General features: G+C 52.3%; 2 protein-coding genes across 5 annotated transcripts; one reads left to right on the top strand and one right to left on the bottom strand.

The window, feature by feature from the left end:
* Positions 1-223: 223 nt before the first annotated feature.
* Nadsyn (NAD synthetase) lies at positions 224-10,927 on the bottom strand. Of its 3 annotated transcripts, XM_078194213.1 has the most exons (13): positions 10,164-10,925; positions 3,582-3,781; positions 3,214-3,469; positions 2,941-3,133; positions 2,630-2,870; positions 2,280-2,519; positions 2,091-2,206; positions 1,716-2,020; positions 1,418-1,626; positions 1,124-1,349; positions 868-1,044; positions 664-790; positions 224-396 (listed from the first exon to the last, which is right to left on the bottom strand). In XM_078194213.1, exons 2-13 carry the CDS (start codon positions 3,725-3,727, stop codon positions 368-370), a joined length of 2,265 nt encoding a protein of 754 aa, XP_078050339.1. In that variant the 5' UTR covers positions 3,728-3,781; positions 10,164-10,925; the 3' UTR covers positions 224-367. The 3 variants fall into 3 exon arrangements, with proteins under 3 accessions (XP_078050339.1, XP_078050337.1, XP_078050338.1); XM_078194211.1 differs by having other exon boundaries at positions 224-790; positions 10,164-10,927; XM_078194212.1 differs by lacking the exon at positions 10,164-10,925 and adding an exon at positions 9,883-10,104 and having other exon boundaries at positions 224-790.
* Positions 4,072-10,477, top strand: LOC144476893 (uncharacterized). Of its 2 annotated transcripts, XM_078194210.1 has the most exons (16): positions 4,072-5,112; positions 5,190-5,410; positions 5,472-5,624; positions 5,694-5,813; positions 5,904-6,013; positions 6,073-6,219; positions 6,297-6,408; positions 6,476-6,721; positions 7,052-7,384; positions 7,461-7,688; positions 7,752-7,843; positions 7,906-8,134; positions 8,207-8,285; positions 8,360-8,555; positions 8,627-8,842; positions 8,903-10,477. In XM_078194210.1, exons 1-16 carry the CDS (start codon positions 5,040-5,042, stop codon positions 9,534-9,536), a joined length of 3,189 nt encoding a protein of 1,062 aa, XP_078050336.1. In that variant the 5' UTR covers positions 4,072-5,039; the 3' UTR covers positions 9,537-10,477. The 2 variants fall into 2 exon arrangements, with proteins under 2 accessions (XP_078050336.1, XP_078050335.1); XM_078194209.1 differs by having other exon boundaries at positions 5,694-6,013.
* Positions 10,928-11,706: the final 779 nt, after the last annotated feature.

Here is an 11,706-nt window from a genome sequence, read left to right as displayed (position 1 = left end):
GCGCGCAGCCGGGTAGGATTAATAATAGAATCTCAAAGGTTCTGCATAAATATGTATATTTCTGTGTATCGAATCCATGCTTGATAATTCACTGCGAAATTCGCCGACTTGGCTTCCATCGAACAAATTGCATTAATATAATGCAGTGTCTACAGTGTCACCGGATTCTTCGACGCGTGAGTCTGTAAACGGCGAACCAGAAACCTGGTTTTCTGGACGATCGGCTCCCAACGAGGACGGAAACGTCGACGGATCCGATTCGCCGATTCAAATTGGCCGATAAAACGGAATACGTCGCCGGTCGGCGCGCTCGCTCAGCTGCAATTGCAAAATGATAAGAGACAGACAGAGTGCTACACTGCTACGGTTAAACTACTACTCCAGGATGCGTTTTATCTGCAACAGAGAATGACGGCGTTTGATGATGCAGATTCCCACGGGGCTAAGGCGGGACGAGCGAGTTATACAGGGTGGGGCAACGATCACAGGATCATTCCTGTGCGCTAGAGCCTCCGCGATGCCCCAGCTTTTCGCTTTCGGTCTTTTATTTCGATTGGTTTATCGGTGATCGTTGATTCGGCCCGTAGTGCCGACGCCAGGCCCACGATTTGAACGCCTCGTCAACGTTATCGCAGGTGTTCGCGTGTTTGTTTGAGTACTCACTGATCATCACAGAGCTGAGCGGCATGTATCTGGGCTGAACAGGCGGCGGCGGCGGCGGCGGCATCTTCGTCGGTGTATCCTTTTGGCCACGCGGCGGCTTCTCGTCGTTAGCAGCAAGACTTTTCACCTGAGAAACGGGTAACAGCGTCTCTAGACTGGAGACAAACGGTTTCGACGGCCTCGAAAGAAACTAAGAAGAATCACCTGTTCATCGATCGCATTGAACTGCCACTTCCACGTATGGTTGTAGAGGAACGGACGGTGATCGAATCTGTTGTCGTCGGGACTGTAGGTCTCGGCGTGGCAGGACGGCGTTAGGATGGTCATCTTGTGCCGATTGATGGCGTAACACCTGTAGAAGTGTTTCACCTTGTCCGCAACCTACAACGATTCACCCGCATATTATATTAAGCACCGTCAAACGGTGCACCGTAGGATTCGATAAGCGTTACGATTGTACTTCTTCCGGAGAACACTTGTCCCACATGTGGACTAGCCTGCAGAACATCGAGAAAGGCCCAGCACAGTTTTGCTTTCTCAGGCGACCAAAGGTACCGAGCTCGTGGTAAGTCATGCCCATGTCCACTTCGTCGAGTTGAGCAAGTTGTCCGCCTTGGAGAGGCTCGAGTTCCGCGGTCGGCTGGGCGTTCAGGATCCCATCCAGCGCCGATATCGAGTATTTTCTCCTGGAACGACATACCTTTGACGGCTCTGGTATTGTTACCATTATTAGAATGCGGCAGGGCCTTCCTACCTGAAATAACCGAGAAACAGTTTCAGGTCGTTCTTCGCTATGCCACCGATCGGATTGACGTCGGCGCTGCTGCAATCGTATTTCGTGAAATATCCCCGAAGAGCTTCGTCGACGTTGCTGCTGCCCAACACGAGAAGACCGCCGGGTCGACCTCTCACCCACAGCATCAGTTGGGCGAACAGGTAGGCGATCACCATTCTCAACCGCGCCTTCGGAGACAATTGCAAATTGCGATGAATAAACATTGCCCGAGTCGAGCCTGTCTATTTCTCTAACGAATCAAAACTGTTTATCGAACTTGTATGTTTTGCAGAGCCAGATTCTCTCTCGGAGATCCTCCTTGAACCTTGAACCTCGGCACCAGCTTGGTCACTTGTTGGAAAATGGTCAGGATAGCCGAGACTGCCACGTCGATCACTATACTGTGATGGTACGAGCCGATCTGGCTGGCCAACAACGCCGCCCGTGCCTTGGTCTCTGCCGACGAGTTCTCGGTGCCCATGTAGCAGGTCACGAGAATCGTGTTGCAGAGCTGCTTAGGATCCGTTGGTACGTACTCGCAGTCGCCGACGATTTTCCGGATCTCCGAGAGCACCTGGGCATCTTTTCAAAAGTGTCCCAATCAGAATAAAACAACCGTGAATCGAAATCTCAACATCCCCCGACCATATACCTCCTTTATTCACGGAATCGACGATCATTTCGCACATGGAGTAGACCATACACGCCGAGGAAGCAGAGTCGACCCCACCGCTCAAGGGCAAGAAGAATCCACCCTGGCAGGAACGCCTGTCGTCGAATAGAATTTCTCAAAGACGAATTTTCTAGACTCTCGCGAAGGAAAGAAGAAAAGTCGAAGAACCTAAGGTAGTCCCAGAGCCAGCAAGCAGGCGCCATAGATATCTCCTCTTCCGGCGTGTGATGAACGAGCTTCTCCGTCACGCGATCGTTCTCGTACGGGCCCAGGTCGACGTCGATCGGCCGATCCGGGGACTTGGACATCAGGTTGTCGGAAGTCAGAGCAAAATTCGCTTTGATGCGCAGGTAATTTGGCGATTCCGCAGCAGCGTGGGTTCGGGACCTGATGCTGTTTCTGTAACTCCTTGCACACCCGTCCCGATTCAGTAGTTCGCTCGGCCAAAAGGGAAACTCGGAGGTACGGCGGTGCCTCGACAGCCATCGAAGCGCCACCGTGCCGAAGCTATGGGAAACCTTATGTCCTCCAGGTCGATCGTGGCGACCACGACCTCCACGTCGTCCAGAGCGAACTGCTTGCCGCGTTTCAGGATCTGTCCGTTCAAGGAGATCGAGGATCCTCCGTTGAAGTAGAGCCTGCCGCCGTCGCAACCGCGTAGATTGCTGTACATGTAACAGCCGCCCGACTTGAACGTGGCGGACTTGACCAAGTCCACGGTCACGTGTCCCTTACGAAGTTCGAAGTAGGAGCCGCTGCCTTCGAACGAGAACTATTCTAAATTGCATTCTAAATGCATCGCCGAGGATGCGATACCGAGACGATATACCATTCGAAATGATCTCGACGCCGTCCAAGCCCATGGGGATGTGGCTGCTCATAGGGTTCCAAAGCTCCTCGCAGATCTCGAAACCGACGCACGTGTCCTCCGTGGAGATGACAGCGTCGCCGAACGGCACCGTGCATTGCCTGGTCACCTGAGCGATCATTCGGGGCAGGTGGTACATCTCAACGGTTCGCTCCTGCGAAAAACGAGCGAAATTTCTGGTTGAAAAGCAGTCTTCGCCAAGGCTCTTTTTTTTATTCGACAGCGAGCAGAGACCTGGGTCCAAGCGGAGAACCACCTGGATTCCCTGTAATTCCCGTCCTCGCACATCCGCATCTTCGGTCTGATCAACAGGATGCGCTGGTTCAAGAAGACCACTCTGCAATTGTAGGTGACATTCTTGAACATCACGGGCATGCCGACGTCTACCAGAATGTTCTCCGCGATGGGCGACATGACGATCGTCGCGAGCGCTTCCCAGCTGTGCAGCAAAGTGTCCGACTCGTAGAAATGGTCCTCGCAACTGTAACCGCTGCCGAACAGAGTTGTCGTCGGTCAAACGCGTACTTTATAGCGATTCTATCGTAAAACTTCCGATTCTATCGGAAGAAGCAAACGACGCGTAGCCGACCAAGATAATCTACCATATTTCCAGTTCTGGGCCGCTCCTGTAAGTTGCGCCGGCTTCCTTAGCCTCCTGGATGCTCTGCAAGATCCTCCTCGAGTTCCCATTGAAATCCATTGCCCATTGGTTCAGGGTGCAGACCGCCACCGTCACCGTTCGACCCATGCTGTCCGAGCTTTTTCGTCAACCCTCTTCGAGCACTTTGGAGACGGCGTGTCCCTTAAACACAGCATACGTCGAAGCGCGTCAAGTTTTACGAAATCGGACGATGCTGTCGGGTCGGGATCGAAATTCGACGCGAGCAGAAAACCGTCTCGACCGTCTCGCTGATCGATCCCCGGCTTTCAATATCACGGACACATTGATCGACGGACGTAACGACTGTGGAACAGACACCGTTTGCGCGGCTTTGCTTCGACGAACGTTGATTGATCAATAATTTTCAGAGCCGGGAAAACGAGAGCGAGAAGGACGGACGAAACGCAAATCGCTCGACTGGTTCGTGCAACCACGCCAAGGCATGCCTGCGAATCCGCGAACGAAATTCCTGCCGGATTCCTGCGGATTAACGCGATCCTCGCGACAAGCTCCGTCGCAGGCCGACTCGAATTCTTTTCGACTCGCAGCCCTCATGGCCTAGGATGCGCAACGCTCAAAATTTCCGACAAAATCCGAGCGACTCCGTTCTAGAATCGAGACTGACACCTCAATCACTGAACAAGCGGCCTCTATAAACCTGACTAAAAAAAAAACAAACATAACGACCATAAAGTCGAATAGAGATCGGAATGTTTATCTCGAGGAGACGCACCTCTCCCGAAAGATTAATGAACATTTTTCGCGATCGATTTGCGAACGGATAAGGAAGGAGAGCGAGGAGGGTGAAACGGGCGAGAGATCGATAAACGAACGCGTCGCGATACCTTGGCTGCGTGTATAAAGAGACCGGGGGTAAGAGGACGACGGGTCAGGGAAAACGAGAGGGCAACAAACAGCCACGAGTCGACTGGCTCCGCCCACGCGCCGGCTTCTCCCCGTCATCGCCGTCGCCGTCGCCGTCGCCGTCGCCGTCGTCGTCGTCGTCTTCGTCGAGTAATCATCGACGGCTCTGCCTCCGGATCGGAAATCGTTTTCGTTCGCTGTTCGCTGGTCGCAGTCGCGGACGGTGAGCCAGTGTTTGTCGGTGAATCCACCGAGCCTGAGCGAGCGGACGAATCGAAAGGACCAACGGGTTCCGGCCGCGATTATGTTCGCCTGAGCTCGTCGCCATCGTCGTCGCATCCGAGAAATCGTCGCGAGAATGAGAAGCGCGACAGCAGCGAGCCGCGTTCCCGACGGTAGAGTCCAGGAGGACGAGATCGCCGATGGAACCAACCGAGAAGAGAGTCTCGAGGACGACTCTGCAAAGAAAGCGAGCAACGAGGAGGAGATCGAGCGAGAGGAGAAGGAAGTCGAAGGGGGCGACAGATAACGAAAGATGACGGAGCTCGTGGCAGCCAGCAGGGTCAGGGAACTCCAGACCATCCTGTTTCCGGTTCAGCCGATCCCCGGTGAGATGGTCGCGATGGTCTGCTCCTCGCCGACTCGTTTTCGACAAATCATTGAAAAGCGAATCGTTTGGTCGCAGGCGGGGCACTGGCAAACTTCCAGCGGCTGCGGGAGCTGCAACTGCTGCAGCTGGGACGGTACGAGGTGCAGCGGCGAGAAACGGAGTTTCTGCAATTCTCGGCGCCCTTCGGCGCCAGGGACGATCAGCTGTCGAAGGAGAGCCTCCGAACCGCGCTGGACACCCGCTGCGCGATCGACGGCATCACGCAAGAGGCTGCAAGGTGGCCCACCGAGTGCCAGGTAAAGGGACCAGTCGACGATCCAGTCTCCGAGACTCGACGATTCAAAGTTCTCGAAACAGGTGCTGCCGGAAAGAGTGCGACACATAGAACAAGTCCCGAGCAGCCCGGAACCGTTCTACGTGCCAACCGGGAAAGAGCCGCGGCCGAAACCGCTCTCGGACGAGTTCGGAACGGTGGTCTTTCGCTACTGTCCGACAAGTATCACGAACTATGTGAGTGCGATGCCTATTCTAGCGAATTCTTCGCGACGCCGACCACATCTACGACCATTGCGATAACAGTTCAGCAGGTCCTGCGTGGGTGGAAGCACGGTTCTACCGTTCCCCGCCGAGTTTCCGGCCGATTCGATCGAGTTGCCGGACGATCGCCGGGTCGTCGACACCGACAGTAATCTTTTCCTGGTGAGCAGAAGTTCCGAGATCGCGGCAAACAGCACCGATCTTCGATTCGAGTCGCGCTTCGAGTCCGGTAATCTGTGCAAGGTTGTCAAGATCACCGACACCTACTACCAGCTCTACCTCAGGAAGGATCTCTACACGCAGAGGCACACGCAGTGGTACTACTTCAGGATCTCGAACACGAGGAGCAGAACCACCTACAGGTCGGGTTACCGGTTCCCCGTTTTCGAATAGCGACGACCGAGTCCTTTAACGATTCCAGACTATCGATCGTGAATCTGAGCAAAGAGGAGAGCCTGTACAACGAGGGTCTGCGACCGCTGCTCTACTCGACCGAGGACGCCAAGAAAAGAGCTGTAGGGTGGAGGAGATGCGGCGACAATATCGCTTATTACAGGAACGACTCGTCGTACGTTGGCTCCCAACTTTCTTGTATCGCGCTGTGCGTCGATCACCAGGTTTATTGTACCTCGAATCGATTTACAGAAGCGACGAGGAAAAGGAGAAGCATACGCTGTCGTTCAACGTTTCTTTCCCACACGACAGAGACACCGTTTACTTGGCTCATTGCTATCCGTACACGTACTCCGATTTACAGGTGATCGCGATAACGGAACGCTCGTCGAATAATCGAATCGTCCTTAAACCCGGCGCAAATGTTTCAGGAATATTTGGCCAAGTTGGTGGCCGATCCTGTCAAAACTAGGTTCACGAAATTACGACTATTGTGTCGGACCTTGGCCGGAAACGGCGTCTATTATTTAACGATTACCGCTCCCAATTACGACGAAGAGGTACGGAGAAAGCGCGGCATCGTGATAACGGCGAGAGTGCATCCAGGTGAGACACCTTCCAGTTGGACGATGAAGGGGATCATCGATTTCTTGACCGGAGAGTCGAGCCAAGCCAAGGTAGTAAACTCGCGATACGCTGGAAGCCCGCTTTCCTCATTATTTAGTTTAAAACATTTCGAATTTACCGCCACCGATCTACTCGTGGGCACCTCTCGCGGAAAGATCTAGAAGCCAGTGGCAAGACGCGCAAGCTGTTAGCCAAATTACCGACAGTCGATTTTGTCTAACAGTTTGAGCGTTTTGCCGCTGCACCAGTTGGTGCTGTACAGAACACTGGAAACGTTTCTTGTTGTTGTCAGAAGAGGCGCAGCGAGTCGATCGGAGGCGGTAAAATTCTTTCGAACTAATGGATGGGAAACCGTGAACAGAAAGATTGCAATTCGACAGGCTCTTCGAGAGAGGTTCGTGTTCAAATTGGTCCCGATGTTGAATCCGGACGGCGTGATCGTCGGCAACAATCGGTGCTCGTTGTCGGGCAAGGACTTGAACAGACAGTACAGAACCGTGATGAGAGAAAGCTACCCTTCCGTCTGGCACACGAAGCTGATGATACGCCGATTGTTAGAGGAGTGCGGAGTGGCTATATACTGCGATCTACACGGCCACTCGAGAAAACACAACGTATTCGCCTATGGATGCGAAAGCAAGAGGTCTGGTCCGCAAACCAGACTTTCCGAGCAGGTGTTCCCGCTTATGCTTCACAAAAACGCCGCCGACAAGGTTAACCTTTCCCCGAATCTAAACGATAGTTATTAGACGGATAGCGCGGATAAACAAAAAGCAGCTCGATTTTCAGTTCTCGTTCGAAAATTGCAAGTTCCACATGGAAAAGGGTAAGGAGGGGACGGGAAGGGTGGTGGTCTGGTCGATGGGAGTGCAGAACAGTTACACGATGGAGGCGTCTATGGGAGGATCGGTGATTGGATCCAGATCCGGCACCCACTTCTCCACCCAGGATTACGAGCAACTAGGAAAAGTTTTTTGCGAAACGCTGCTAGACTTCTTTGACCAGGACCCGATCAAGGTAGCTATTCATCTTACAGTCGTTTAAATTACTAGTTTAATCGGCCTCCGATAAAACCCGAAGGAGAGGCTCCGGAACAAAATCATCGACAGGTTGGTGAAAGAGGGGTCGAGCGCCGAAGAACCTACCAACATCGACTTGACCGACTACTCAAGGTATCGATTCGCAATTTCGTCGATTCGATCGCGCGAAATTTTACTTTGAAACGCTTTTTCAGCGACGAGGGCGATATCTCGATCAATTCGGACTCGGACAAAGGAGAATTCGACTCGGCGGAAGGTTCGTGCAACTACGAGGAGGATTCCGTTGACAATTCGCAGTATCTCTGCGCTCCGCCACCTACCCCCACGTTTGTCGCATCTCGAAGCTTTGAATTGACCAAACGAACGAGCAAAAAGGACGCGACGACGAGCAGACGCTACTTCCAACGCAGAAGAAGACTATTGGTAAGGGCTCGCGAGGCCCAGCCGACTTAGAAGCTTGGTAGTCTTCCTTGACAGACCAATTACGATTTGCAGACCAAAAGAGCGGTGATGGATCTGCCCACTACGGATCCAGGCAGCGACCTGTGCGACCTATCGGACTCTGCGGACGAAGGTTCGCTTTCCGTTCTTCTCTCGATTCGACATTCGCGAACGATGAACGCGTTGCTATTTCTATTCGTTGCGCAGGCACTTCGACGAGGGCCTGCCTATCCGGACGCGTGGCGGTCAGAGATACGGACACGAGCGCGAAGCAGCTGACCTGCGACGATCTTGTGCTACCAGAAATAACAAGACCCTGTAGCATGTCCTTGGACGAGAGGTTCGCTGCGAAACAGGACAAACGCGAAGCGAAGAGGGGACCGCCTTGCCTACACTTGGTCAGGTAAATTTCGGGGTTCAAGAACTTTGATACGCGAGTGGCGCGATTATTTGATTCATTGGCGATCGACGCAGAGCACTGAGACATCGATCCCCGGTCCCGCTGAAGAATCAGGACATACAAATCAAGCTCAGTACGCTGAGACAACAAATATGGATGGGAGTACCGGCCAGTGAAGACGAGGCCACCGAAAACCGACCAAACCGTTCGTTCATCGCAGGCCCACTTAGCTGGGGAGTCTCCAGCATGGCGTTAACGCGAAGTAGAATGGACAGCGACGTGTTGCTCAAGTATGTTTGGATATACGTCGTTTGTTGTTCGCAAGAAATGTTGTTCATTTCTATTTTCAGATCGTGCACCAAGAGATTGGAGTCTCTTGGCTACATGGACAACAAAGGCACCGAGCGGAGGCGCAAACACGAGAAGGCTGTGCGCCCGCGAGAGGTCATTCCGGAAGCGGAAGAGCAACGGCGCACCGTAGAGCGAAAGCCGAGGAAGAAGAAGTCGCGGCTCAAGTGGCAGAAGATAGTGAATTTGAGCTCGAGGCTCAAGGAAACGTGTTACGGCAAGACATCCTTCCTGACAATCAACGCGGACTCGTTGAATCTGGTCACGGTCGAGATGCCATCGAAACCGCAGGCCAGGCAACACAGGGTCGAGACGAGGAGAATGCACCGGAAGAATATTTGCGCGATACCCTCGAACGCAACGAAGACGTCCACCATCGCGAAACCGAAGCCAGCCAAGCCATCGAAGCCGCAGACGTTGCTGTCGCGATCACAAATGCAGCTGCGACCATTGATCGTTCCCTTGTGCGACAGCCTGTCGTCGGACAACGAGTCCGTGGACTTTCGTAGACAGAAAACCTCGAAGAAGAAGCAAAAGAAAAAGAAACCGCTAACGAAAAAGGCCAAGCCGACACTCGCGACGGGAACCGGCAGGAAGAAACGCGCCGAGAGCGCAAACCTGTTAAGCGACCCCTAAAAAATTCATCGAAGGGGGTTCATCCTGAAATCCATAACAATATCCTGCATAAACTCGAACACTTTGATTAATTCGCTTATCATCGATCATGAGTAATAAGGTCGCAACTTTTCTACGTTCTTGTGTACGAAAGGTAGAGAGAGAGAGAGAGAAAGAGAAAGAGAAAAAGAGAGAGAGAGAGAAAGACGTAGACTTTGAGAAGCGCGGAGGTGGTGCAAACGCGAAGCGCATAAAAGACAGTCTAAACGAAATTCACTTTGCTTATTTGAATAAGGCCGCGAGCACGACGAAATATGCATTTGTACGCGGTTGTTTGAATTTTTCTACGTTTGTAAACGCAACTTACGCACGCGTACGCACAGGAAATTGATGCTCGAGAAACGTCGGAGTTTCACCTCTTATCAAGTACTGTGTGGTAAGACTGGAAAATGGTAAAACCACAGAATCCTCTGCGACACCGTATTTTTAGCCGTCGCTGTATCTTATAATTTGCCATTAAAGGCAAATAAGAATTAAAGCGGTCATTATGTAATAGAGTTGTACGAGATAACGGGAAACGGCAACGAGGCGAGGCGAGGCGAGACGTTCAATTGATCGACGCATACGTGCACATGCATACATACTTACTCGCTTACTGTTCCCCGTTGGCTAGATTCGGAACGGAGTCGAAGGGGGACAGGAGCAGCGAGATAGACTGAGAAAGGAAGAATATGAGAAAACGTTCGTGACCGTTTTTAGATGACCGTATTAACGGCGCGTTCTTCGAATGACATGCGCGTAAATCGTGCCCACCACGTGCTCGTCACACACGATTGACAAATCTTGATCCCGATTCAAACATAACCTCACAAACTGGTCGGAAACGTTTATTAAACGCGTCGCACCGGCCTTGCGGTAAACTTTATCGGAACAAGCATGCGCGAGCCTCGAGAAACAGACAGCTATTTCACGAAAACACTGTCACCAGAGAATCGATCGAACGTAACACATTTTCAAGCCGTTTGTAGCTTCTTCTGCGATTGCCACTACGATTCTCGACGCAAACACCCTACAACTCCCGAATCGATGCTTCACCTGGCGCAAACACCGCCAAATACAACTGCTTATTTCCCACGGAAATTTGAAATTACGACGGAGAAAATGGATCACGCGTCGCGGATCTTTATCGAGGCGGCAGCTGCTGCCTGTAGCCTGTTGCGACTTGCGACATTATCTAAACAGACGCCTACTTTATCGACGCGCAAACGACGCGCGTCGTTCGAATCGGATCGATCGATCATCGATTTCGTTCGTTGCTTCCCGCGGATTTAATTGTTGCAAAGCGGTGAACGATAATCGATGATAATTAAAAGCGCAGACGAATCTCGGTCTGGTGTTAAAACCGTGCACGAGCTGCTGCCATCTGGCCCGCTTGCGTAGAAAGTAGTTGCAATTTTAGCGATGCACGAATTCAAACGTTCGAATAGGGTTCAAATTCGAAACGCATCGAGATTAATACACCTGTGTCGCAGTGAAATCGGTTTCGCCGTTGAACTTTGAGAACCTGTCGCACCGAACTACCCTAGTAGCAACAGGGGACGCGCAGTAATTATGTGTTCAATAATTAGTCTACCCGGGCTACTACTCGAAACCTTTCTCTCTCTCTCTCTCTAAGAAACTCTCGACCAATGGGACCCCGTATGCTTAGGCGACACAAAGTTCCTCCACGTGTACGCATTCGCACTCGCTGCGTTTTCCAAAGATCATTTCAATAAAAGATTTCCAGCGAAACTGTGTTCCTCGTTCCTCGCGAACCGATTGGAAACGCACGCCTCTCGAAACGAAAAACGTGGAACGCGATAAACGCGCGAGGAATAATTGCGACGGGTCGCGTTACCTTGAGCTTGGAAGGTTCAAAGATTGCGATCGCGATTCCCATAGCGGCGAACGGGCGATACTCGACAAAGGGTTACGATAACGAGCACCTGCGATTACGCGCTCGCGGTTGCGATGCCATCGTAACGCGGTTACCTGTGTGTCATTATGTCGGAAAGTCGGGTCATCGAGCATCGACCTGGATATCCGGCGATTGTAAGCGCAGAACGCGCGCGTGTTCCTCGTTCTCACGGGCGCCGAGACACGCTGTTCGTGGAAATGCGGATTGCCTTGTATAAGGAGACATTTCGCGCGC

Source organism: Augochlora pura, chromosome 11 (assembly GCF_028453695.1).
Source record: "Augochlora pura isolate Apur16 chromosome 11, APUR_v2.2.1, whole genome shotgun sequence".
Taxonomy (NCBI): Eukaryota; Metazoa; Arthropoda; class Insecta; order Hymenoptera; family Halictidae; genus Augochlora; species Augochlora pura.
The sequence above is the reverse complement of the archived record's forward strand: the minus strand, read 5'-3'. Positions and strand labels throughout refer to the sequence as shown.

What these genes read in the sequence shown, in the direction of transcription:
- Nadsyn (XM_078194211.1), bottom strand. Translation starts at nt 3,727, where the DNA reads ATGGGTCGAACGGTGACGGTGGCGGTCTGCACCCTGAACCAATGGGCA. An exon ending in ATCGACCTGGAGGACATAAG is followed by an intron (nt 2,520 to 2,629) that starts GTTTCCCATAGC and finishes CGGGTGTGCAAG; the next exon opens with GAGTTACAGAAACAGCATCA. An exon ending in TCAATGCGATCGATGAACAG is followed by an intron (nt 791 to 867) that starts GTGATTCTTCTT and finishes CCCGTTTCTCAG; the next exon opens with GTGAAAAGTCTTGCTGCTAA.
- LOC144476893 (XM_078194209.1), top strand. Translation starts at nt 5,040, where the DNA reads ATGACGGAGCTCGTGGCAGCCAGCAGGGTCAGGGAACTCCAGACCATC. An exon ending in TATTACAGGAACGACTCGTC is followed by an intron (nt 6,220 to 6,296) that starts GTACGTTGGCTC and finishes ATCGATTTACAG; the next exon opens with AAGCGACGAGGAAAAGGAGA. An exon ending in GAGAGTCGAGCCAAGCCAAG is followed by an intron (nt 6,722 to 7,051) that starts GTAGTAAACTCG and finishes GCAATTCGACAG; the next exon opens with GCTCTTCGAGAGAGGTTCGT.